Genomic DNA, 26479 nt, shown 5'->3' on the forward strand with positions numbered 1-26479 from the left:
CACACAACCCCGGCCAGTCGGCGCCAACCAGGAAAGCCCCCGACTGCAACTGCGCAGGCAGACAGGAACGAACGCGGGATTCAGGCGAGAGCTCCAGGCGAACAGCTGGTCAGCAGCAGCAGGCAGGCAGGCAAGAGGAGGCAAGAGAGATACCCCGGGCTCGGGTTCTGGGCCGCAGCTTGCTGCAGGTCTGGGCCCTCTTTGCCGTCCCTGCCCTACCAATACCACCTCACGTTGCCTTGAGCCCTGTAGAAAGGCTGGAGCGCAATTACACCCAAGGAAAGTTATGCGCTGTCCAATGCTCTCATGTCTGTGTGCCTGAACATATGAGAACAGGGGGCAATTGGGCTGGCTGGCAGGGGTTTGGGGGGAAATAGGCCAATGTCTTGTTCGGGAAAGGTCCCAGGGGAAAAAGTAGGAGAAGAAAAAACCCACGGTCCGTGGAACTTTCAGACCGAGAGGGAGAGAAAGCAACGAAGAAGTCGGGGAAAAAAGAAAATGGCAGGGAAAAATAATTTAGAAAACGCCACGGACGGCCTGTTTCTCGGTATGGCTTCCTGACAAGGGGCCGCGCTAAAACAGAGAGAAAAAGGAAACCCGGCACTTGCTCTCAAAGGAATGAGATCGGAACGGCAGATGGTGGCTGACGCTGGAGGCGCTTCGTTGGAACATCAGGAAGAACAAGAATGGGAAAAAGGAATAGAACAACAGAAGGGATGGGGGATTCCGCCAAAGACAGACAGACAGATGGTCATGTCAATAATGAGAGAAATGAATGCTCAGACATTGGGGGGAGGGATAGTGTAAGACATGAGAGGGGGAAAAGGACGACAACATCATCAACACAATTCATAGCTTACCTTGCGCTGAATGGCCTCGGGCAATGCCTCAAACTCCTGCTTCGTCATCTCAGCCCCGAAAGAGGCCGTCGAGGGCGAGACTGGCGGGGGCACGACGATCGACGTCAAACCACCGTCGGGAGGAGACAGCGTCGCTGCCGTCGTCGTCTCCCGCTCCCTCACGCCGCAAATCGTCGGAATCGTCATGTTGGTCGCCGTCGTGGCTGTCGTCTTCTTGCTGCTGCCGCTATTGGTCTTCTCGTGGCTCTTGCCGCTCCGTAACGTCCATGTCGCAGAGGCTCCCACGGACTCGGAGCTCGTTCGGTGCAGGTACTGGTTGTGATGGCTCTTGGACGAGTCGGGCCGTAGTTCGTAGAGCGTCTGGTGATATGTTGACGATGACGAAAGTTGCTGCTGATGTTGTTGTTGCTGCTGTTGGCTCCTTGTTGTTGCTGACGACTGGTGCGGCTTTGTGCTCGTCGTCGTCGTCTCCCTCTCATTATTGTTACTGCTGCTGTTGTACTGGCCCAGCAGTCGCAGGTCGGGAGAGCTGTAGCCGTCGAGTCCGTGGTGCAAATAGTCCCAGAGGCCGTGAGACCGGTCCACGCCATCGTCGCTGGTCCTTCCGCCCGCCGCCGTCTCCGCCGGCGCTGTCGTCTTGCCATTGTTCTTAGCGCCGCCGCCGCCTCCAATCATGAACAAGGGCGCCATTGTCGCCGTTGTCGCTGCTGTCCTTGTCGTCGTCGCCGTCGTCGAGTCCGTTGTCGTAATAGCTGTCGACGGGCAAGTGGTTACATCCGTAGCCGACTCGTCGAAGCTTGACCGCGCAGACGAGTAAAAGGAAGGGAACCGGGGAAATGAGTCGTAGGTGGTGCTGGTACTGGTGCTGCTGGTGGTGGCTGTGTGGTTGTTGTGTATGTTGCGATCGTCCTTGGTGGTATTATGATTATTGCCTTTGGTGTTGGTGTTGGTGTTGTTGGTGATTTCGTTGTCAAGCAGAAAAACAGACGAACAAGACGAACATGGAAAAGATGATGATGATGATGCAGTGCCGGGAACAATATCAACGGGATCGAGAGAACAGGACAGAGGGACCTGGTCGTCCGCGTCCGCGTCGTCGTCGTCAAGGAAACTTATGAGCTCATGCCGGTCCACCAGCATCGCTGCCGCCGTCCAGGGCCCCCGAGGTTGGCGGTCTTGTCCCTGGAGCCGATGCTGCGGTCGCTGCTGCTGTTGCTGGCACTGCTGCTTCTCGTCCACGGCCCCCGGTCCACCACCACCACGCCTGTGAGTCGACCGTGACAGCGGTGATGGGGCCCACGGCACCGCGCCCATCACACCTCCTACACGCGCCAGCGCAGCCTTCATTCGCCCTCTTCCCTGCTGTGCTGCTGGTACTGCTGCTGCTGCGGTGCCTCTTCCGCCGCCGCCTTTCCTCCAGCTTGCTTTCTTCTTCTCGTCCTCCTCCACCTCCACCTCTTTCGTTGTGCAAGTCGTGGGTATCGATGACATCCACCACAACTTCTTTTTTCCCCCCAATCGCCTGTGATCCTGTTACCTGGGCTGGGGGGGGGAGCCACTCCAGAGTGCTCCGCCAGCACCAACAAGCGGCTGCCGAATCCGGTATTGAGCTGAGCAGAGAGACCCAGGGGCAGACCCTGTCCGCTGGCTGAGGGTCCGGTTGGGTAAGGATGGTGTAAAGGGGGCTCCACCGGCTCGAGAGGAATGCGAGCCAAGGGTCGAAATATAGGACGGAGCAGGGGACAAGGCGAATAGAGTAAAGGTAAGGTAAGAAAAAGTATGGGTGGTATTAATCCACCGACAGGGCTCTGCTCTGTCCGTGTCTCTGTCTCTGTCTCTCTTTCCAACGGAGTCACTCTGGCCCGGGGCGGCGTGATGTGATGGGGCTCTCGAGAAGGGTATTGATAATGATGATCACCAACACTTTAGGCATGACATGCAATCGAGGGGATGATGCCTCGAGCGAGGGCAGAGCCTTTGTTCGAGCGGCCACGGCCAGGTTTTACACGCATGTACGGTCTTTTTGGCGGGGTGGTGTTGCGGCGCAGGAGAGAGGAGATGGGACGGCAGGCATATATGATACTTATTGTTCTCATGTATGTCTCTCCCTCTACGGAAAGGCCGCCGTTCGGCTGCAAGATGGGAAAACCAAGCAAAAAAAACGGGACCTGATGACACCACGCAAGCGCGCGTACAGCACACATTAACGACGCGACGACAAGCCATATAAAGCAAATATATATAGAATATCTTCAACGGTTGCAGGTTTTCTGCGATGGCAAAGCACGTAGCGAGGTTATGGATGGTGCGGTTTGTCCAGTCGCACAACATGTCCCTCGCTCCCTCACCCTTCCATGTCTCGCGGAGCCGTCTGGCCATTGCGGTTCCCGAAACAAGTCAAGATCTGTCGTCGAGCTCATTTACCGCACACTTTAAGGCTTGCCGTGGCAGGGGCAACTTTGATATGCTGGCTACACAAGAAACCAAATCGCAGAAAGCAAAACCCGGCCGCACATCCATCACGCGAGTCTGTGCATCCTTTCCCTTGTGTCTGTGTGAGTGTCTCTCGCTCTCTCCCGTGTCTCTCGTCGTCCCTGGGTATCAAATCAATCATCCCCCATGTCCAGCCCGCCCCAATGCCGCGCCGCGGAAGGCAGTCTGTCCGACGGCACAGCAAAATTACCAGCAGAGAGAGCAAATACAGGTTCCAACTTGTCAAGTCTTGACAGCGCCGCCGTCCGCCCCGGTCGTTCTATTTTTTGTGAGCCTTTCTGGTCTAGATGGATCGGAAACCCGGCAACTTCCATGTTGAGCAAAGTTACACGAGAAGGAACGAACCCCCCAATCGTCATGAGCGCGAAGACCGGACAGACTCGAGGGGAATTGGACCAACCATCGGAGGAACTTGGAGGGTCACCCGGGACCCCTTGTCGCTGGGCGATCATTGGGCATGGACGTCGTTCCGCCGAACACCCTTAAACATGACATATCCAACCACAGAGGAGGCACAATCATCCCGAGCTCTTGCACATGCGGCGTCAGGTATCCGTACGGCTCCCTCGTTATCGTGTCACCGCTCGTTAGCGAGGGATTCGTGCTTCAATGCTTTCCCGAACAATGTTGAGCACAGATCAGAAGCTGCACAGCGAGGTCGAACATGAGACGAGACACACGTACACAACTCTCTTTTTTGTTTATTCTCGATGAACGGACGAGAGAGCCTGCAATTTACATGTGCATGGGGGCCAACCCTTGCGCTACGTCGAACCAACCGCCCGCAAGCAATGAGGCAAAGACGCAGAAGCAGACTGCTTCGTTCCTGCGTGCCTGGCGCCTACGGGATGTGCAGGGCCTGGAAATGGGCGAATCATCGGTAGACTCTCGTTTCCTCCCCCTTGGACCCCAGTCTCTCGCTCTCTCTGGTTCTCCTCACTGCTTCGGCCCCCACAGACATCTCACCTATCGCCTCAAGCTCGACAATTGTGACGAGGCTCATGATGAACCCCGGTCTGGGGGCCCGTTGACAAGCGTCAGCACAAGTCCGAAGCGTTAGATTTAGCACCCTCATCTCATTGCCATCTCTCCTCTCCGTCAGCAGCGTCAGCCTTTCTTCTGCTATCGGCGCCTCTGCTGCGGCCGCACAGCGCGGGCATATTACCACAGACGGTATCCCGCGGGGTGTCGCACCTCCGAACCTGTACTATGTAGGTCTCGGTGATATCAGAACGGAACTCGAATGATGAGCAGATGCAGTGTGGCAATTCCACTCTATCGAGCGTCATCCATCATACGGGCAACACCACCACAACCTGCCGCATCGCGCATGAAAGTCGCAAAAGAGAGAGGTGCGGCACAGGGGGGCGGCTGGGAGAAGAAAGAAAGCGTCCCCCGGAATAGACGGACGCAATGAAACCTCAACCACGATTGCTGCACACTTCCCGCCCGCTGAAGCGCCTGCCTTTTTTCCTCGTGTTGTATGTACGTATGCACGCCTACCCGATCGGAACCTTGCCTTGGTTCTGCCTCTTCTTGGACGCAAGGTTGCAGTCGACCGACGCGCCGGGCGCTGAGAACACGCGACGAAGCCCCCGAGATGGAAGATGCCTCCGCGCAACCCCCTATTTCCTTCTGTCTCCTCCGACGGACGGAGCTTCGGCATATCACAACTGGCGTTAAGACAGCAAGTGCATGACGACGATGTGTATGCTGGATGCACTGCTGCACCGCCCCCAAGAGGTCGCTTAAAACACAATCACACAAATCACACAGGAATCATTATGCGCCCTATATTCAACCGTCCATCGAATGCAACCCCATCAGTTCGTCGCTTTTCCTTCTGGAATGATTCATTTCCATCCCACTTTTTCCGTCAAAGCAAGCCCATCCTCCCTCTCCCTCTCTTTCTCTCCGGCGTCTTTCCATCTTTGCCCTGTTCGTGCCTGCATTCGAATCCATGAGTCGCTCCACGGCGGGGGGACCCTATATCGCTGATCTTATACGGTAGCGAAAGTCTGTCACCGGACAAAACCGTCGACCCACGGGGTCGGAATGGGACGAACAGGACCACCGGACGAAACATCATTTGTTGGTGATCACTTTTTTAAAGACTTTAAAGAGGTTTAAAAAGGGAAACGTCTGAATGAACTGACCCTGATGGGGTGAAAACGCATAGAAGACCCTCTCTTCCCGGAGCGCCGATGCCACATCGATTCCCGAAAAGCAGTGGAGGCCGTGATTAGCCTTCTTAAAGTCTTTATGCAAGGCACCTGCTTATATCCTCAAAGTCGCAATGGACCTGCGTTCGACAAGCTTTCCCGGCCTTCCTCGCACATCCTCATCCATGAACAGAACACAGACAGTGATCATCCCAAATCGGTGCCAATCTTTCCAGGGTCCATCTATGCTTGAGTCGAGCGAGCTCGAGGCCCAGACCCTGCCCCGCGAAACAAATTCGGGAAACATCTGACGATACGAAACAAAAAAAGAGCCTTTCCCCAAAGTGTCTGTGAGTTTCGCGATGTCCAGATAATTAAAAAAAACGTCAGTGACACCCGTCATCCGATTCACACAGAAAAAGATGGGGACCGCGCACGACTCGAGCCTCTGTCGCCATGGGTCTGGCCTCGGCCGAAGACGACTCGATTCTGTTTTATTACTCTCCCCTGGTCCAATATTTTCCCATTTCGCGTTAATTGGCAGCTGCTTCTCATGATTCTCGCTGAATCGTCCTCTCCAGTGCCCCAGAAAAATCCAGGCCCTGGAAATATATCCATGCCAAAATTCTCAAGCCGAACAACCGGGCTGGAGCTTGTTAAACCGCCGTGCACGCGAGGTTCACCATCTCAAGCTTCATATCTCTCTCCACTGGGCTAAACCCTAGAGAATACAGACCCGTACGTAATCCATGCGCCGTCATTGCCGGCACATACAGAGAGCAAGACACGCGAGGTCTTTTTGACCTCAGTGTTTCATATCTATGCTTTAAACTGCGTGGTGTTTAGGAGAGATTGTGAAAAGTAGGTCTAGAGCCTCAGCTTCAATCTAAACTAGCTTCGCCGTTGCCATGTCTCCCAACCCCATATATCGGCTCCCCCCCTGTTTAGTCGGCCCCCCGAGCTAAGGTGGAAGAAGGAACGAAACAATCTGGAACTATGAAACCTGCCGAGAAAGCTTGACCGCTTCCTCAGAAAAAGTCCCCTAACTGCGAAGTGCAAAACGACTACTACTACTTAGTCGTCGTCGCTGTCGTCACCGAGAGCATGGGGCTCAGCGGTGTACGCAATGTACAAATCACACAAAGAGACTTTTACCGCACGCACACCGCAGGTTCGGCTCGTCCCAGAGCCGATTTTCCAGAGAGGGGTTCTTGCGCGTGCAATCAACTGGGTAGTCGAAACAAGACCGACGGGAACTCCGAGGACGAGAGGGAGACAGGACAGGATTCGCCTTGTTTTGAGGTGGCAGGATCCAGATTAAACCGATCCCGGGCTCGAGGGAAGCAAACATTCCCTCTCCATCGAGCATCATCACCGCGCGATGCGATGGAGAAGGTCATCCTTCATGTCGTGACAGGGACCGGATCAAGTCGTCAACCCTGTTGTTCCTTTCTTTTTCAACCGTCCAGCAGCTGTGCCTCTCTCGGAATGAAGAATATCAAGGAAAGTCACTGACCGCCTGGGACGGCAGCACAAGCACGCCCCTCAACTGGGGCTGGAGAAGTGTCGTTGACAAAAACTACTGTCGGCCATGTTTGGTCGCCCGTGATGCTCCGACGACCTGTCATGTTTGAGATCTCGCCAATCCGTATGACAGGGAACAAAGAAAGAGGGTTTGATCGTCACAATCCACGAGGGCTGAAGGGCGGTGTTCGGGGTTTGTATGGGGCTGAATGGGTGCAAGGTCACACCCGTCTCTGTCTCAGGCGAAGCAAGGTCCTTCCGCTGCCAGCTGCCACAACTGAAAGAAGAGCTCAAGGCGAGCAAGCAAGCAATACATAGGTAAAAAGGACCTCGCATCGTCGTACAATATCTTGTGCCTGTGACATGCGGTCGCTCAACCTAGGTAGAGCCAGCCATGAGAGACAATCAATGGAAGATGGCCGAGTCAGGGCTTGCTCCCAATCGAGGCTCTTCCCGCTGTCGAAAGGGCAACCTGATTCGGACTGGGGCGATTGGGCAATTCCTCCGTGCTTCGTCGTCTCTGTAAAAGTGACAATTTAAGATCCAGTCAAGTGCTGCCGCAATTCTTCAAACTACGGGACATATTTCATTTGCACCTGTATGCATCAAGATTACAGTGAAGAAAGCAAATGCTCAGGTTCATCATGTCCGCGGGTGTGGCTTGTATTATGCAGCGGAGGCCCGTAAACCACACCAAAAGAAGAGCCTAAGAGAGCCCTTCCCGCTCCCTCCCTCGACAAGCCACAAGATGCCTTGCCCTCTTCGTCCAGCACTCGGCACGCGAGTGGTCCAAATTCGCTGTGGGCACGTTTTATGTGCTGTGGCCGCCAACCCCTGGTTCCCTGCAGCAGCTGCTGCACTGGGGGAAGAAAGGACCGCACCTTTGACCAAGGTAAGACGCGGCAAAGCGGTTAAACGACACGCCTTTCACTACTAAAAAGTCGCGGTGAGAGACGTCGTACAGATATGCGTCCAGACAAACATACATGGCCACTTCCTGCCGTGTCCCGCGAACTGCATGTGTGTTTCAGAAATCTTAACTTCATCCCGTCGTCCTTCAAATCTTGGTTTTATGTACGTACAAAGATGGGTGATGCGTGGTTGTGCAACGACGAGATCGAGCCAGACTTACACAAGCACATGTCACGAGACGGAAGACGCAGCCAGCAGCAGTATCCGTACCAAACAACCAAAGGACCAAGTTTAAAAGAGCCAATCTCGACTTCATCTCTGCCGAGTCCCCGCCCTCGGCGTCCTCCGGGATGTTACACCAAAACGGGGCTCCTCCTCTCCCCCAGATGGACTGCGACTTCAATATCTCCGTCGAGTGCTACGCTGTGCCGCGCCCGTGTTTCTATTTCAGAAATTCTGCCTTTCCCAACACCGTGGGGCCGCGTCGCGCTCGCTAGATTTCTTTCGAGTAATACTGCTACTCTACGAACAAGCTGGGCTGGCTAAACCCAGAAAAGCCCCGAAAAACCGTGTTCCTGGGAAACCACCTGAACGAGAGATTTGAGCCGCTCCGGCGAGCGTGCTGGACCATCTCATTTCGTGGCTACCGGAAATATGGACTCCCAGATTTTGGTCCCAACTCCACGGGGGCAGGAAGAACAAGACGGAAGGAAAAGGTGGGAAGAACCGTTTGTTTCCCCACCACCAGCGGCTCGCTTCCAACTTTTTGAGGCTCATGGAAGCATTCTTCTCCGGTTCGCTGGGTTACGGGGACTTTCTACGGCGGGAGATTCCCACGCCTGTCAAATCTCGCTCCGGAGAGTGAGCAGTACATGGGGAAAAGTCAAGCCGAGGTGTTCCAGCTCCTTCTTTCTCCCGAATGTGTTGTGTTTCGTTGCTCAGTTGGCGACCGATCTCGTGGGCTCTTCTAATTGCTTCGTGGGCTGGAACCCATTCCTCCCTCGGCACCCTGCTCTGATCCCAATTTAGAGGCCGGCAGACCAGGAGACTTAATTCTGGGTCATCGTCCGAGCCGACGTCATGGTGAAGATCACGAACGTGAAATCCCCGCATGGTGTTGATCCCGGTTGCCATAGAGGCTTCTGTCTTTCAGGTTGAAAGCAGCTGTTGGTGTGTCTCGGACAGCAGCCAACGAGATACGGGGGCAGAGGCAGTCTCGGGTATTGGGTCGGCGATCAAAAAGCATTCCGAGAAGCGGTGTGCCTCTTCCAAGACAAACATGCAGTCCGACATTCCTCTTCGCGGGCACACTGTAGCCGGCCCGAATCGCTGTCGAGAACTGCGAACGCATGACATCTCGCCGTCATCGAACGGTCCGAGCCCTCCCGTTTCGAATGAAGAATGGCATGTTCGTACTGTTGCACGGCAGATGGCATTTCACCATGGCATTTCGATCAGTCTTTCAAGTATGCTGTCTTATATAACGACGCCAAAACTCAATCCTGATCACACGCTACCCCTCAAAACTCAAGTCCCGCTGCCCTCTGCCCCTTAATGTTCGCACGCCAACAACCATATTGACCTTACATAAGCCTGTCTTCTTTCTTTAGCCAATCGCCAGCCAAGTCGTGACTACAACCAACATGACCAACTTCCAAGGCATGCACATCGCCGCAAAGGGAGATGGCCAAGCCTAGACCCGGGACTCGCAACCTCGTTCCAACATCGTTCCAACAAGTGAGGCTTTTGTGAGTGCGGCAAAGCTGCTGATAGGCACTCTGGTTTACCGGAAAGAGTTTACCGGGAAGAAACACACCTCCTGCTTCCGAGCAAGGAGACGTTACAGGACAGAAGCCGCTATCTAAGTCCCTGGATGAAGCGGTCGGTTGGTTGTAGGGGCGGCTCGCAGGAAACATGCCGCAACCGAAGCTCACGGTTGGACTGAGTCGACGGGGTCGTGGTACTCATACACCTTGTTTTGCTTGTCACGGCCCGTCACCGCGGGTGCCACATACGTCGACACACCTGTCCTACGATCGTACGATTTGAATGTGCTTGCCAACCGCTTGCCACCTCCCCCAGGAAGGTCGACCACGAACTGCGGCATCATGAAGCCCGCAATCGAACCCCTGATACTGGCTTCCAGATCCAGAATCGTCTGCAGCGGCGTACGCAGGTGCTCCGACTTCCTCACCATGTCGTGTTGGTAGACGTAGTACTGGATCGAGTCAGCGAGGTCTTGAGGCCAATGGGTTACATTGCTCACTGGAAATATGTTATTGTCCGCGAGTCTTCTGATCAGACTGGACATGGTGGCAACGTCGTCGTTGATTCCACGAAGTAGGACCGACTGGTTTCGCACCATCACCCCTGCCTCGAAAAGCCTTTGGCTGGCCCTCTCGGTAATCCAGGAAATCTCGCTGGGGTGGTTGATGTGGGTGTGAAGCGCCACAGCTTTACCGACCCTACGAGCTTTGTCCGAGATCGAGATCACGGCATCAGTCCATGGGTCGTTCCGGTCCAGAATGCGCGTCGGACAAACAGCAAGACCCTTAGAAGCGAATCTGAACCGACGGACATGGTCTATTGAGATAAGACGATTACCAATCATCTCGATATGTTCAGGCATGAGTTGATACGAATCTCCCCCGGAGACAACAATATCTTGGATCTCTGGCGTGCGCTCGATGTGTTGGAAGACGGCCTCCCATCGTGCACGCCCAGGCTTGAGGGAGGCTTTTGCCACACTCTCCGTATTAGCACCAACTGCGTAGGAGCGAGTGCAGAATACGCAATAGGTTGGACACACAGAGAGAGCTTCGGCATGCGGTCAGTCACGCTGCAGACGCGGGAGGTGTATCTCATGCACTCACGGAGGAACAGGGCCTTGTCGGGATACCGGTGAACCAAGCCATTGACGGGGGAGTCGGCTTCCTCTTCCAACGAATCAAGCGTCAGCTTTGGGTGATCTGGCTGCATTATGGACTTCGTAGGTATGAATTGGCGGAAAATGGGATCGTTTCGCGGGTTGCTCCAATCGATACGACTGAGGGTGTATGGCCTAAGAGACTAGTTCAGTCTGCATTCCAAGAATTCTGGCGAGTAGCTTACATCACTCTAACAGACATGGTCGCTTCAGAAACGCCTTTAAAGATATCCGCTATCAGCTTTTCTCGAGGTTCCATTACACCACTTTGACCACGAGCGGGAATTAGCTCTGGCAAAACCCTGTCTAGGAATCGGCGCAGCTTGTTTGGCCCTTCGACCAGGTTCTTCATCTAAAATTGGCCGTGTGTCAGCTATTGCCATCGGTCCAGTTGCGGCATTGTAACACCTACGCTCCATCGGTAGCTGATGAACTCGGCTGTCGAGACATCCTCCCACCCTGGCACTCTGCGCCAGAACTGGTCGACCTGCTCCGGAGGTGGTCTCGCATATGGTGTGACTGGGTCAAGTACTGGGGGATCTTCCACAATCCTCTCGGCAAGCGCAGAATGGGCAGCTCGAACACGAGATGAAGTCCCGACCCTGCGGAAACCATGTATGTGACAGCCACGAGTCGGGCGAGTCACATAAACTTGGAGGTTACCTACGAACCTCATTTTGATACCAGCCTGCATTGGCTGCAGGAAATATCAGAATATCAGGCTAGATTGGCTCGGAACTGGCAAAAATGGAGATATCTGGCGATCGGTTCTGCAGTTGTGCGGTTTGGAGTGGCAGCGGTAGTATTTCGACATCAGCTGCAGTCAACTGCGATATGGCTGGGGCGCGCTTCGAGCTAAGCGCGCAAAGTGCGAACTGGGAACCAAAAGACAGAGATACCGAAGGTGAAAAGGTGACACAAGATGAAAGAGGTTGAGGGAAGATATGGCCAGTCTGGGTGAGACACGCCAAAAGAAGGACGGCATTCATGGGGGATGCTCTTGGAGCTATCGCCGTATTTGATATTCCTCCAGTGCGACTGGCCGCATGACGAGCTTCCCCAAAGTTCCTCCCAATCACGAAGGAAGCTGCGGTGTAAAAAGAGATCAACAACAAGCGAGGGAAAGCAAACACGGGGTCGGGGGACCAAACATGCGCTTCCAGGGTCATTCCTTCAGCAGCCCGACTTGGACAACCAACTCGACGGGTAAGCCCTGCCCAACCTACCTAGCCCCGCCTCACTCATCCACGCTTTACGCCCTTGTCACTTCTACATGTGAATAAGTAACACAAAGGTACGGTACCCACCAACAATTCTAAGTAGGCGCTTGCTAAGATTTGGTTCGTTGCTGTCGTACAGATCTTGCATGCGCATCCTTCCTCGAGTTGGGCATGTCAACGTCGGCCTTCGTTTGAATCCTATCGAGCTCATTCTGCCAAACAATCTCAGGACATTTAGAACGAAGGCTAAGCAGAGGCAAGGGCATGGAACCTGGGCAGACGACGGGCATCTTGTCCCAATTCGCCACCTCTTGCACAAGCAGCATGCCTACTACCTTGCCATCACGCCTACTCACTTTTTTCTTCTTCTTCTAGCACCCAATTGAGAACCATTTGCATATATCCCGGTTCCATAAAAAGCCCGCACCATCAAACGACGTCGTCTCATTAGCTACCAGGCGTCCGGTCGACGCCCACTAGCTCCCCACCTCCCTTGACAGCATCCCCATCTCCACAACACCTCACCGTCCCTAACCGCGACCAGGATGTTGTTGCGGCAAGCATTTCCAAGACATTGGAAGACGATTGAACCAACTCACCGAGTCGATAGACGCGGGCCCCGACGAATAATCTCGTCAAACACAAATCTTTATTCATCCGCTCGAATGGTGAATGCAGAGACATTCAGCCGCATCATCCCAACAAGGACATTCGACCGAACTCTGAAGCAACGTTGGCTCTCGGTTGCTATGTTCAGTTACAACAAACAAGCAGCTTCATCAGATGAGGGGCTCGTCTAAGTTGGATGCTGCCCTTGTGGCCAAGTTGCCTAGCCTCCCCGCGGCAATGGGCTTTGCAATCCCCCCTTGGCGCAGTGCCCTCCGCGCCTCCGAACAAGATGGGACTCCTCCACCAACCTGTGATTTCCATCACATAGACAACAGAACGACTTGAAGACTTTGGTTTCTCATCAACTTTTTTCGAGAACTGAATATGATAACTTGGCTTTTCTGACCACCATTGACCAAAGTCCCAGGTTGAGATCCACAGCCAAAGTTCCAACTTCTAATCATTGACGGAAGCTCCGGACGCTGGTTCTGAACCAAAGTTCTCTGTCTAGATTCTCACTTCTGCGAGACTGTGGCAAGGCTTCTTGAGTATAACTCGACGATGGCCGTAGGTGTACACACGCCGACTCAGCTCACTCTACATGCCGTGTCTCAGCGTAACGAAGCTCCGGCCATGGATACCGCGTCTGAACAAAAAACGGCCCACGAAATGACCGCAACACCTCCTCAAAGAGGAAGAGAGTATGGAACTATTTTCTTTGGTCTGCTGTTCAGGTGGCTTTACATAAGATAGCTGATGTCTCAATTCTCATAGGCTACCGACGCGATATCCCGCGATACACATCGATCCAGCGGACGAGACCCGGCCGACATTGCCCCAGGCTCGACCACTGTCTGTAGAATACCCATCTGCTAATCAAGTACATGTCATCTCAACGGAGCCTGTAGACCGTGGCTGCAGGGCATGGTCCGTCGTGGTGGGGTCGACGGCAACCATGATCCCGACCTTCGGGTTGATGACGACGGTTGGCATTTTTCAAGTCTACTTGAAGGAAAACCAGCTTGCAGACTGGTCTAATACGGAAATATCGTGGATTATATCCGTCTTTGGCTTTCTTGCAGTCCTTCTGTGCGGCCCCTTTGGCGCAGTGTTTGACAAATTCGGCCCTCGATGGCTGATGACGCCTGCTGCCACGGTGTACTGCGCATCATTTCTCGGCATTGCTTTCAGTAATCGGTATTGGCAGTTCTTCCTCTGCTTCTCCACTGCCGGAGTAGGTGCGGGTACGTTGATTCATCCCAGGGCGTAATCCAATGTACCTAACCTTACGGACGCAGCGGCATTGACCACGAGCGCTCTAGCAGTGATCAATCATTGGTTCGACAAGAAGAAGGGGTTGGCAATGGGCATCTGTACCATGGGCGGCGGACTTGGTGGCGTGATATTCTCAGTCGTACTTCGATTTACCACCAAACACCTTGACTGGACTACGGCCAGTCTGGTTCATCTTGCAATAATTGGCGCGTTTCTGTCCCTCGGGTGCGTCTTGATCAAACCCAAGATACGCAAGCCTCCTCAGGGCAAGCTGTGGGACTTCTCCTGCTTCCGACGCTGGGAATTTGTGCTCTTTACCTTGAGCGTGTGTGGTATGACCTTCTCATCCCGGCTTCATCAGTAATGGCTGCCCTAATGCAGGCTAATAACAGGTTTTGAGCTGGTTCTATTTGTGGCCTGGGGTCTGCTTCCGACATACGCCAACACAGTCAAACTTGGCGACGTCTTTTATCTGACCCTTGTATTCAGCGTGTGAGTCTAGCCCTCTCTAGCCCTGGCGATTTGGGGCTTTGAGTGCTGATCACGACTCTTCAGGGGTTCTTCTCTGGGAAGGATAATTCCCGGATATTTCACCGATAGGATCGGTCCTTTCAACGTTACCATTGTGATGACGATACTCACAGAGGCGACGATGCTTGTACTATGGCTCCCCTTCGGCGATACCTCTGCATCTGCATTATACGCTGTTGCTTTCCTCCTGGGATTTGGCACCGGCAGTTTCGTCTCAACGGCGGCGACGTGTCTTGGCAGACTCTGCAACGCTGAAGACGGCGGTACCTACATAGGCTGCTGTTACGCCGTCGTCAGCCTGGCGACACTGGTCGGTAATCCTGCAGGACAAGCTGTGCTGGGTGATGGACAAAATGGCCGCACCCGTTGGACCGTGGCCTTCCTCGGACTCATTCTGATGGTGGCCCTGACCAGCTGCTGCTTCGTGCGGTGGTTGTGTATGAACAGAACATGGAAGTGGTCGGTAAAAGTGTGAGTCGAAACGGAACGACACCAGCCGTTGGACGTGGGAACAGTCGTTCTTTCTTATTTCCCTTCGACTTAACAGGGATTCAACCCACGCTGACGATGGTGGGCTGCCGGTATGACCAAATCCTTGGCTACCCCGTTTGCCACACCGGTGAGGCACTGGACCAACATGGTTGGTTGATGACAGCGTCACACCTAGTTATCTGATTTTCCTCATAGCGCATCCTGCAGCCGACATTGAGGGCAGGCAACAGCACAGAGCTAGCGATGATGCTGCAGGATGAAGCGCCCATGAATCGTACGACAATGCCGGCGGCATCTCATACACCGCAAGTCGGCATACATCGCGCTCTTTGTTTTCAGCTCTCGGTACCACGACAGCCCAAGCTTCCTCTAGCCCGAGCCGAGACGTACCAGACACCCCCTTTGGCCCCTTTCCGATCCCGTGCTTACGGGCATGTGTGGCTGCGACACGTTCGACAGTCTTTGCCCGGATACCATCAGGCCACTCGACCACTTCAGAAACTTCTTCGTGAGCCAGAATGGAAGACAAGACATGTCCTCCTGTGTAATCGCAGATCGTTGACCTGCGGATCTGTGTTATGCGAGTTGTCACACGCGCGTATCTGAGATCCTACGGGGGACTCATCCGGGTCGCCCGCCAGGCCTGAGAGAACTGAAGCGGCCGGGGGTAACCAACGGGGTCGAGCGGTCCAAGCCCGGGTTTAAGAGTCGATGGTCCAGTTTTTCCTTGTTTTGCCAACCAACTCGCCGTTGGTTTCGCAAGAACGTTGATAATGTGATTATGCGGTTGGTGGCGGGAGCTCCGCTTGACAAGGAACAGGTCACTTGTCGAGTGGAACAAGTGGATTTCTTTTAGTATGGGGGACGCTTCCTGCATGTTGTACATACATATTACGGTTCAGTTAATCGCTTTCGGACTGGTAGCTGCACAACAAGGAGACATGTCCGGGGATGGCCTGACAATAACGATTGGTGAAACGGAGACTTGAGCTAAGAAGGTAAACTAACGTTCTAGCCACGAAGAAAACTGTTTCCAGGCGACTTCCGACTGCTTCCAGGCTGATAACGGCCCAGGGCCTGGCCGAAACCTTCGTCATGAACCACTACTCGGATGATCATTCCCCAGGTGACAGACCAGGGAGGGGGAAGGGCAGGAAGGATCGATCTAAAAGGGCAAGAATGTCCAGGGGTGACAGACTAGCGATTGAACCCAGTCGCCAACTCGCGGGGTTTTCCGTCACTAACTTGACCCATCCCAGACCTGGAGCTGGTGAAGGGTTTCGACGATATTTTGTCTCGTGTTTCCCGTTCAGGCCATTTAACCCCCGAAAAGCAACCAAGTCGTAACCGCACCTATGCCTGTTCGGGCGCTAACTTCGAGCATATTGCATTGTCACGTACATGACATGACATGGCACGACATGATGGGCTGTAGGGGAGATGGCCGTCTGCTGCCGACATGTTCAGCATTCGGGTTCATATATTGCGTACGTTGCGCTCATTGCAGATAGACTCTCCGCGGGAAACGCTGGTCCAGAAGAGGTATTCCGTTCTAATAACGTCGGGGAGTAGTCATGTAATAGGAAACTCGGTGAGCAGAACCGAGTCATTCGATGGGGGAGGAAGTTCACGGGATAGGTTAGCTGGCGTGTTTGAGATTGGGATACGCGACCCAGAAACACAACTGTCCATGGGCACTGACTAGGGGGCAGATCTAGGGCGGAAGATCGCGAGACATTCCGGCTTTTGGAAGGGGGCATGACGACGTTCAGCCACACCCCTGGTGAAGGACGGACGAAGACAGCAACAATCGGCCGAGTGAACGAGACTTTCAAAGATCATCGCCATGAGCGGAGTCCAAGGTTTCGGCGCGGCCCGCTCGTTGGGAGGGACGGGTCCCCGAAAAAGAAGCAGACCAGCTTTCGCGATCCATCTTCGGTCCCAGCCCGTCTTTGTCTCTGGTTCACGAAAGCGAAAAGCCCTCCTCCCAACGGCCACAGCTGGGCTTCCACGCGGGAGACCGCAGAGGCTAGCGGGAACTCTAAACCATGATCTACACGTCAAACACCGCGGCCGCTTCGCCAAGTACTCGTGGTCTCGGCGATGGGTTCTCGCTGAATCGCTGCCCAAATGCCCGAACTTTCTGTGATCCATCGACATGATCTGACAAGGAGGTTGCGGGCCCAAGCTCAGAGACATACGAACCTCTCAGCCCTCGCCCCCTTGCTTGACATCACAGTGAGAGATGAACGGACGACTGGCTCTTGCAGGGTTGGAGTTTAAAATAGGGAGAGCGGGATGCCGAGGCTAGATGCTTGAGAGATCCGGCGCTTTGTGAGAAGTGATGTTAGGTGTGAAATCGCAGTAGCCCCACGCGCGGTCCTTTTGTGTTCTACGCTTCGCGTTCTACCTGGGTTTTCTTGCAGTAAACTCTTCCTTGCTTCTTTCTTCTCGCAGACAGCGGTGTCGGATAGGTGGGCGGCATGGTGTGGTCGGGGTAAATGGTCCGGATGCGTCGCTAGTTGCATGTGTAGATGGGCTGTCTGGGCTTGACCCTCATGGTGCGCGAGGCTTAGGGGGTTCCCGCGATATTTTCGGAGCCCGTTCCGTTGAACATCCGGGTCCCCTCTGTTTTCTCCTTGGGAGAACCTTCATCCAGTGAGCATTCTTGTCTACTCTCCCTCTGTGTTTTGTTCATTCGTTTCGGACACGTTCGTGAATGAGCAAGGCGACAGCGCCAGGGCAAGGCCTTGCGTTTCTTTACCTCATCGCTTGCTTACTCGAAATGAGAGTGTCCCCAGTGGGCTTCGGAGCATGTTCGCTCGTGGATCTTGTATCCGGCGATGATCACCGGGGGGTGGTCCACGATCGTCCGTATCCATTGTTTGTCCACCGGAGTAACCCCGCTGCTGCATGCTCGTTATCCGTCTCCTTTATGCTTCTGGGCCACAAACATAAGTATGTTTTTGACCCTTACCGGAAGATCAGATCTTATTCTGTCCCTGAGTCGGGGGCAAAAGCCGAGAGAATCGGGATCTTCTGCCGGCATGCATTTTGAACGCGCCGGACGGGTGTTCTTGAGCCATGCTCAAAACACTTCATTCACTACATTGATTTCGCTGCGTCGCCGCGTTCCTTCGTTCATTCAAAGCTCGGGTCTTTCTTTTTCATGCTGCATTTTGCTACTTGGACCATGATTTGCGGTCAAATCCCGCGGGTTGGGGGTCGTCGCGGGATAAGGCCGGTCATCATCGCACATGCTTTCATCACCAGGAAATGCGGCAAACACTGGCATCATCTGCTTCTGTTGCCCGAGGTGATTCTTGTCCTCTTTTTCTCCGTTCCAGAATTTCGACAATTCGTCCAAGGCTCCCTGCTGAGTTACAATTTGCTGTTCACTGCCTTGAAAATTTGCCGTTCTCATTCCACTTCATACCATCGTCATCTCTTCCAAAAAACGGAGCCCGGTAGCCCAAAATAGCTTCCATTGCACTCCCGGGGCATCCATCAATCGCTTTTACTCCGCTCATCGCATTTCTGGCTATTTTCGTCCCTCTTACATTCATGTCATTTTATCTGCTTCAGTGCCTTCATTCCCAACGAAAAAAATCCCTGTCGATACCGAAGCCACACCCGAACCACGTCCCCAAAATTGGAGCCACGCAGCCACGGCGTTGGTGCAAAATATTGTTTTGTACAGGTCGACACGATTTTCTTCCCATTCTTGAGATACTATAGCCTTTTTCGCCTCTAATCATCTTTACGATCGGAAATTAGGCGATCTGAATCGATCGCGCTCTGTCGATGTGGCGCCCGTTGCGGTGGACAACATTCGTCGTATCCGTGGCTGTCATTCGCTGCTCGTCTAGTTTTCGATAGTCCAAGGCCCGCGATCTTCGATCTTCTAGTTTAGTTCAGCCCATCGCCACTTTGGACTATCCGATTTTTCCGCAACTGGTCTTTGTTGTTTTCTGTAAAGACGGGAACTAGTTATTATGGATCTTGGGGATTGAGTGTTTGCCCAATTGCACGCTATTTGGGAAGCGATCTAGAAGCATCGCAATCACGATTCAAACATTATGCAACACAGGCCTACAATGGCGAGACTTGTTCTATTGTGTTCAGATACGAATTTGAAGTTAGAACCTTTGAAAATAATGGTTTTTATTCTCAAGCCTTCAGATCAAATAGGGCCGCCAGGCGCGAATTGGATCGTTTGTTGTTTAGGCTCAAGACACGGATATCCTTTTAAATTTTCAGCCAGAAGCCGGATGATGTGAGGGAAATGTCTTCTCTTCCCACTCTTTCCAGGGTTCAACTCATCTACTGTACTCTTTCCTTTGGAGAAAGTTAGCTCTCACTAGCTTACTCTGCGAAGAAAGAACAACACCACTCTTAGGTGGAACAAGAACGCGGCGGAGGCAGCATGGGCTCAAACCTCTCACAAGCGCCCAGTCGAACTCATCCATATCTCCCTGAGAATCGAAAAACTGAGGCTTAAGGTCTCTGATAAGGTAATTAATCCGAGGACACCAACTGACATGCTCTCGTCATTCCCTTCTTGGACTGGCATCTTCTCGCGCAAAAAACAAGTTGCACCTAACTTTGTTCAACCAGTTTCTTTTTGCCAATACACCATCGGATTGTTCACAGAAGAAACACAAGCTCTCTTACTTCAAGTGAAAGGAGGTCTATTATGATAGACTAACACCTTAAGTGTACCCTCAACTCGCAGGGTCTTGCAGTGCGAAGACCTCGTATATGCAACTCCGCTCTATGTTCTGCTTCTGGAAATCTGTTTCTTTTTCGGTGAGAACTAACTGGAGAGCTCATCTCCCACATGCAAAACAATTTTCTTGAACCTTATTGCATGGCTTTTCTCGAGGCAACATTGCCACCAATGAGACAACGAGGCACTTGTCCATTTCGTCGTTTTCCGTCGAAATGCATGCTTCGCGTTCTCCTTCGAGTACGTACAGCACTCGAGAACCTTTGACTCAACGTAAGCTGAATGAGGACGACACGAAGTATGGACTCTTGCGCAATTAGTTTTTTTTTCAACTGTTAAGCAGGTTGGCATGTGAGCGTTACTTCGGGTCACCGTTACATTCTAATATAACATCTATACCATGCTTTTTCTAAGCGAGAAAAGCAATGCGAGACGTTCCTGGGCAGCATCCAGATCAATGTACATCCCCTTCGTGGCTGGTAGCATTGAGCAACTACCCAAAGAGCACAATGGCTCATGTATTCACATCCTGGCAAAGGAAAACTTGATCTGGATACCAAACTACTTGGGTCAAATAATCGAAAAGAGTGTGGGCTTTTGCTAAGGCAGAAAGAACACCTCAGATACCCGAACATAAGCTGAGATACACAGAAGAGGAATCGTCGCAATCAAATACCAATGATGAAGATACAATGCCTGGACATTCGGCTTTCGGGCGTAATGCTGGCATCTCGTGCCTACCGGGACAATTGAAGGTTGTACCATTTTGCACTGTCCTGACCTGTCCGACCACGATGTTCTTCATCAAGAGCTCGTCGAATCACTCGAATACACAGCGCCGAAACAAGTATCAAATAGCTCGGCGCAACCCTCGATGGACTAAGCAGTCGGTGGACCTGAATGTTTGATCAATTATCGGATGTGCCGTCAACGACATCGCACGCCGAGAACGCAGTCTCCGAACTTTTGTAAATACTGCCCACGATCGTCATGATAGGTAAATGAGTGTGTAACCTGGCCGGATGCTAAAGCTGAGGCTCGCCGTGAATGGGTGGGTTCTACAATAGCTTCGTTCCTGACGGGCGTTAAGAAAACGAAGCTAAAACTGTGATCCAAAAAGCATCACCGTAGGTGACATGGGTCATCTCGGCTTGCCCTCGTACTTGTTGCCAGTATGCGGGATGAAGTGCCTCGAGCGACCACTCAGTCATGCTATTTGATTCGATTTCAGGATTGGTGTGTAAAAATTGGTATCATATTCGATCATTATCACAACAAAGCTAACACCCGCGAAGTCCCGTTGCTGTGTCCTGCTAATCCGGCAATCAAAGCAAAGCTCAAAACCATTTACTTCTTCTGCTATACCATGATTAAAGCCCAGCGATTACGCTCTGTATACCAACACTACTGGCATCTTCGCGCCGCTGGACAAAGGCCTTGAAGTCGGCCTTGGAGAGCTTCTTGCCCATACCAGAGGGTCCGGTGGCGAGCGTGCGGGACTTCTCCTTGAGGGCCTCAGGTCCAATGATAAACAGTGATCCAATATCGGTGAGGAGCTCGACCGAGGCCTCAACGTCGGCGGCGAGAGACCACTCCTTGATGGTGGAGACGTACTTTGACAGATCCTGCGCAACCATAAGACCTCCAGTGGCGTTAACCTGGAATTTCTTGAAGTGGTCAAAGAGTAGAGCCAGCACGGCAAGCGCAACCTCGGAGCTCCAGACCTCCAAGTTCTGGCCGTCAACAGCCTGAGAGGCGTGACGAGACACACTGGAAAGGAACTGGCTGATTTGCAGACAAGTTGGGGTCTGCAGGGAGTCAATGTCTCCATCCCGGGGACGGAAGTCAAACTTCTTCTGGTTCGCAAGCGAACGGGTGACCCAATTGGTGACGACGTCGATGGAACTACGCATGACGGCGTTGGTCTTGCGCTCGATGCCGTCGATGGCGGATTTCGTCTGCGCTGACATGTTGCGACGGACGGTCGTGTTTGACTCAGCCAGCTTGATAAGGACAGTAGTAATGAAGCGCTCCATGATACTGGTGATGGTGACTGCAGGGCGAATGGAGGGGAGGTAAGTGAGGTCCGGCTCCGTCTTGATGTTCTCCTGGGAGCTCGCCGCGTCCAGGGCGGCGTCGAGAGCGGTCTCGACATAGACGCGGCCCATGGTTGTGAGCAGCAGGTTGAGTAGTACGTTGACATCCTTTGGTGTCTCGACTTGGGAGCCAAGTTCGAGGGTCCTGCGAACTGACTCGGCAAGCCACTTCATCATTCTCTTTGCGTTTGCCACACTAAGAACACCATCCTCCTCCGACACCTCTACTTCTTCCTTGTTTTCATTGTCGCCTTGAATTCCCGCAACACGAAGCATCATAGCCTTCTGTGTGGCCGTCAATTCAGACGAATCGAGACGCTCGAGGTATGCGTCCTTGGCTGATGACAAGAGCTGCGAACTCTGTTGCGCCAGGGATGCCATGAAACCCGTGGGCGCCTTCTTTCTCTTGGAGTGGTAGGTTGTGAACTTGAAGAGCAACGAACTGTACAACTCCTCGAGACTCTTTCTCTCGCGGTCGATGTACGAATTGCCCACAAGGTAGGGAACGAAAAGTTCCTCCATCTGTTGGTCTAGTGTTTGAGAGATTTGGGGAGAGGCTGGCTCTGGGTGCTCTGTCAGACCATGGGTCTTGAGATCCTCGATGAGACTGCTGATGTATGTCCTCGAAGAGTGCAGCGATCTCAGGAAGGCCAGGGATGAGACCTCGTTGGCTTTGTCCAGAACCATCTCGAGTCGTTGCTGAATGGACTGCTGGAACACTCTCTGTATGAACTTGATCAAGACCGTCTCGTAGTATGGGAAAGCCCGCTTGATGATGAAGGATTCCTCCTGCATGACCAGCTTGACTTCGTCAACGAGAGACTGCAGACTTGCCTCGACTCCCGGTGGATCTGAATCTGGGTCGGCAATCTGCTCCCACGTCTCTCCATCCATCATCACCTCGTCCGAGAGCAGTTGGTCTCTGTCGATGAAGAACTGGTGCTGGTTGACGAACGTAGCAATGACGCTGGCACCGCCGTTGAAGTCGTAGAGCACCTTTGAGCACTCCATCATATCGTCGAAGTTTTGGCGCCTGTAGCTGTTGTTGAACTGCTTCAGGAGCTCCTGCTCGAGTGATTCTGAGAACTTCTCCAACAACTCGCGTGTATTATGAGCGCGGCTTGTTCCCGTGACGCCGTTGGTTACGCCGTTCCCGCGGAAGCCATTCGTCCCGTTTGTCTGACCCCATGATGCCGGATCCAAGCGCTGGCTGATACGCATGAGCTGGCGAGAAATGACGGCACATCGCACCTTGTTCTCAGCGCCGCCCTGTCTCTGAATCTCCTCCAGCGACGTCAGCTGGCCAGTCTCGCTGACCTCGAGCCAGCACTGGATGAGGAAGTTGGCGTCCTGAGCACGCCTTCGTTTCCTGTCCAATTCTTCGAGCTTCTCTCCAATCTGTACGGCGATGTTGCCTCCTGCTTCTTGCCTCGCGCTTCGGTCGCCGTTCGTCGCGGGGTTATTTAGGGACAGATCGAGCGCCTCGAAGGACGCCATGGACTGGTCGAGCTTTCTCCCGAGGGTATCGAGGGTCTGGTCATGCTGGGATTCGGCTCGTCGCACGTTGGATTGAAGTTCCGATTCCTTCTCCTGGAGTTCCTCGGACAGCGATCCAAGCTGCGAAAGGGCGTCTAGACACTAGTGGTCAGCGATTAGGTTGCGCAGAGGCTCGAGGTTTCGTACTCTCAAACGTTCGAATGAGCGGCTTCGGGTCGAAGGCAGGCTGTGACGGGCCAGACCTTCGATTGGCAGGTACGGCGTTCTCGGCGAGGTTGTCGACGAATTCGCGGACCACGAAGTCCTGGTTGGAGAAATCGTCGAGGGTGAAGCTGGGCCCTTGGGGAAAGAGCGACTTTGCCCCAGACGCAGCCCGCTCCATGGTTGCGGTTGGGCTGAAAGTGCTGTCGTTTCTTGCGTTGGTTCGATTGGTGACAGCCCGCTACATCATTCTCGATGATCTTTGAATCGTAGAAGAGGTATTCCAGCAGCTGGAATAATCGTAATCAGGAAAGGTCGAGTCCAGGTAGTCGAGATTCGATGTTTCCGCGTTTCGGGAGCACGGTATCCGCGTGGCCGTTCAAGCAGTGACGACCGAGCTGTCCCTTGGATCCGCTTTGGGTTAGCGCAAGTGATCCGAAGTCACTTCCCCGCCATCGTTGGCCCGTGTGTACTTTGCGATCCAGCTTGCACGTGATGCTACGAAGCATGGAGGTAATATTACTGACTTCAGCAGCACCACCTCCTGACAACGTTGCGGCTGCAACGAAGACAGAATGACCATCTCAACGCATTGGAGGCACCCAGAAGGCCTCGAGTGAGGAAATCGCGAGTCAAATTCAATATCTGCCCTGAAACTAAAGCAATTCGCTGCGAGCTATGTATCTGCTCTGTCTGCATCCTGTTCCCTCCTGCCTTCCTCTCCTTCTCAAAAATAGCATAAACCATGCGCGTTTCCTGTTCTGCCGCGCTCGCAAGTGCCGAGTTCTCTATCCTCTACCCTGAACTCTCGTTTCTCTTCTCCATGTTCGAACTGTTTTCCTGAGGCGGCCGCCTATTCTCAAGCTGCGTTCCAGAGCTGGAGCACGGCAAGTGAATCCGGGTCCTTGGGAGAGCCTGGTCCAGTGACCAGAGACTCTGGGTCGCTGAGGTGCGAGTCGGAGTTGGGTGTGCCAGGAGGGGTGCCTGGACCACTAGGCTTGACTTCAACGGTGCTTGGCTCAGCGATGTGGGAGCTCGCAACATGGAGATCGTCTGGAGCAGGGCGAGAGCTCGAGCCGAGGTTTTCGCCTTCGGCATGTTGATGGCTTGGAGTGCCAGAACTATCTCCAGTAGAGTCGGCTGCTGCAAGCGTAGCTCCATTCGAGCTAGCAATCGAACCAGAGCTAACGAGGCCGGGCTCTGGCAAATCATTGGCATCGTCATCATCGTCAACCAATTGCCGCAGCCTCTTGAACGGACGGGCCGCTTCTTGCATGTCGGAGGTCTGTTCTCTCAGCCTCTTAACCCATCGGTCAACGATTGCAGCGCCTGTGGTGTGCGTGCCTTCGCCAAGACTTGCCGCGAGTCGGCAGTTTTCCGCGTGGACGACGAGCTGTCTATCCATGTTGTCAATGACTCCCGAAAGGAAGTCTTGAATTCTATCGCGAGGGGTAGCTTCCTTCGACTGAGATAGGGCACCAACCTCCTTCCGAACCATCTCAAAGGCGAGGAACACCTTCATCCTCAACTCCGGCTCCGCAGCATATCTCGCGTCGCAAAGGTACGCAAGCGTCAGGAGGAAGTCTTGAATTATGTCCCAGCTCAGTACGACAACGCCCTCCGTGTCGCTGCTCAACACGATGGATGCGACATGAACGAGAAAGTGGTTCAAATTCGTCAATGATTCCCGTCTCAAGAACGGATAGAGACCCTGTAGGTGATCTGTCAGTGGGCCTGGGACCTAGCTGTAGATTGTGCAGTCTCGGAAGGGTAACCTACGAAGAACTCGTCCACCGCCAACTTTGCATGCCGTTTCTTGAGTCTCTTCTTGCGAATGAAGGCGTCGAGGTAGGTAGAGCTCGGGAAGATGGGAAACTCGACTTTCGTCAGTTTTCCGACCTCGCCTCTGATCTCATTGTACATTTTGAGAGTCATCTTCGAACGCAAGTCTGCAAGGCCAGCTCTGAGTCTCACGATTTGGCTCGCGTCGATAGGGTTGAGCGCAGATGCAGATACCGGGGCAGTGGCAGTAGAAGCAGCGCGCAGGGTCTGGATACCCAGTGAGCCCCCGGGACCAATCCCGGCACCGGCAACCGCAGACTTGCTGTTTCCGGGCATGCTCATGCCTGACTTGGACTTGGACCTGGCCTTGCCAGACTTCTGCTTGGCTGACTTGTTTACTGTGTCCTTTTCCTTGTTGCCATTGCCTTCGTCGTCCTGCTCGTCATCGTCGTCGTCGCTATCCTTCTTGCCTGCAATTTCCAAGATCGAAGCACCCCAAGCGCGACACCGTTTGCTCGCATCAATGAGGTCGTCCGCCTGGTCTCGGAATTCAGGGAAGAAGTAGATTGATTTCGAGGCACCGCCTATCTGAAAGGCCTTGCAGAGACCAGTGGTCGGATCTGGCTCAGCAAGAGCAAAGTAGTCTAGTCGCTTCCTGGCATTGATGGGGACGATGACTTTGAGAGCCGTAGGGCAGTTCCGCGAGACGATTATGGCCTCCAGCTGATCTTTCGAGGCCTTCTGCTCAACTAGGTCTTTCACGGAAAGGACCCGTGTTGCCGGGTGAGGCTCAGTGGAAGGCTGCAGAGGCAAGTACCAACCTACCCATAAACCGCGGCGCGTTGGGCCATTGGGGTTGTTGTCGGCCAGTTCTTGGAAGGTTGGAAGGTTCGTGGTTCCCTTGGTCGTTCCATCCTCCAAACTCTCGATCAGGTTATTGCGGGCTATCTTCCGAGTCTCGCACGCAGAGAACAAAAGCTGCTGATTGGGCAGGCGAGTCTCGCCGAGTCCATCATCGTACGCGTGGAGGTCAAGCCTCCAGGACCACTTCTGCGAGAAGTTTGACTTCTCACCCATCTTGAAGAGAGAAGGTGGAAAAGTGGCGGAGAAGCAATTCTCAAGAGGTAGGAGTGACACAGTTGGGAAATCAGTACCGTAGTTGAAGATGAT

General features: G+C 53.4%; 5 protein-coding genes across 5 annotated transcripts; 1 reads left to right on the forward strand and 4 right to left on the reverse strand.

Annotated features, from left to right (window-relative positions):
* Positions 1-839: 839 nt before the first annotated feature.
* On the reverse strand, positions 840-1550 carry CGCS363_v000967 (uncharacterized protein; the record flags this gene model as incomplete). The annotated part of the gene is made up of 1 exon (XM_036632816.1): positions 840-1550. One exon carries the CDS (start codon positions 1548-1550, stop codon positions 840-842), a length of 711 nt encoding a protein of 236 aa, XP_036502317.1.
* An 8331-nt stretch (positions 1551-9881) lies between these two features.
* kamA (L-lysine 2,3-aminomutase) lies at positions 9882-11553 on the reverse strand (the record flags this gene model as incomplete). The annotated part of the gene is made up of 5 exons (XM_036632817.1): positions 9882-10169; positions 10218-10768; positions 10825-11012; positions 11063-11229; positions 11290-11553. 5 exons carry the CDS (start codon positions 11551-11553, stop codon positions 9882-9884), a joined length of 1458 nt encoding a protein of 485 aa, XP_036502324.1.
* A 2108-nt stretch (positions 11554-13661) lies between these two features.
* Positions 13662-14987, forward strand: MCH5-1 (Riboflavin transporter MCH5; the record flags this gene model as incomplete). Its single annotated transcript, XM_036632818.1, has 4 exons — positions 13662-13950; positions 14005-14313; positions 14374-14473; positions 14537-14987. The coding sequence occupies 4 exons, from the start codon at positions 13662-13664 to the stop codon at positions 14985-14987; spliced, it is 1149 nt and encodes a 382-aa protein (XP_036502323.1).
* A 6116-nt stretch (positions 14988-21103) lies between these two features.
* sec10 (Exocyst complex component sec10) lies at positions 21104-23708 on the reverse strand (the record flags this gene model as incomplete). The annotated part of the gene is made up of 2 exons (XM_036632819.1): positions 21104-23460; positions 23513-23708. 2 exons carry the CDS (start codon positions 23706-23708, stop codon positions 21104-21106), a joined length of 2553 nt encoding a protein of 850 aa, XP_036501384.1.
* Positions 23709-24386: 678 nt separating this feature from the next.
* On the reverse strand, positions 24387-26386 carry CGCS363_v000971 (uncharacterized protein; the record flags this gene model as incomplete). The annotated part of the gene is made up of 2 exons (XM_036632820.1): positions 24387-25238; positions 25307-26386. 2 exons carry the CDS (start codon positions 26384-26386, stop codon positions 24387-24389), a joined length of 1932 nt encoding a protein of 643 aa, XP_036501385.1.
* Positions 26387-26479: the final 93 nt, after the last annotated feature.

Source organism: Colletotrichum siamense, assembly GCF_013390195.1.
Source record: "Colletotrichum siamense strain Cg363 chromosome Unknown KSG_Cg363_contig01, whole genome shotgun sequence".
Lineage (NCBI taxonomy): Eukaryota > Fungi > Ascomycota > Sordariomycetes > Glomerellales > Glomerellaceae > Colletotrichum > Colletotrichum siamense.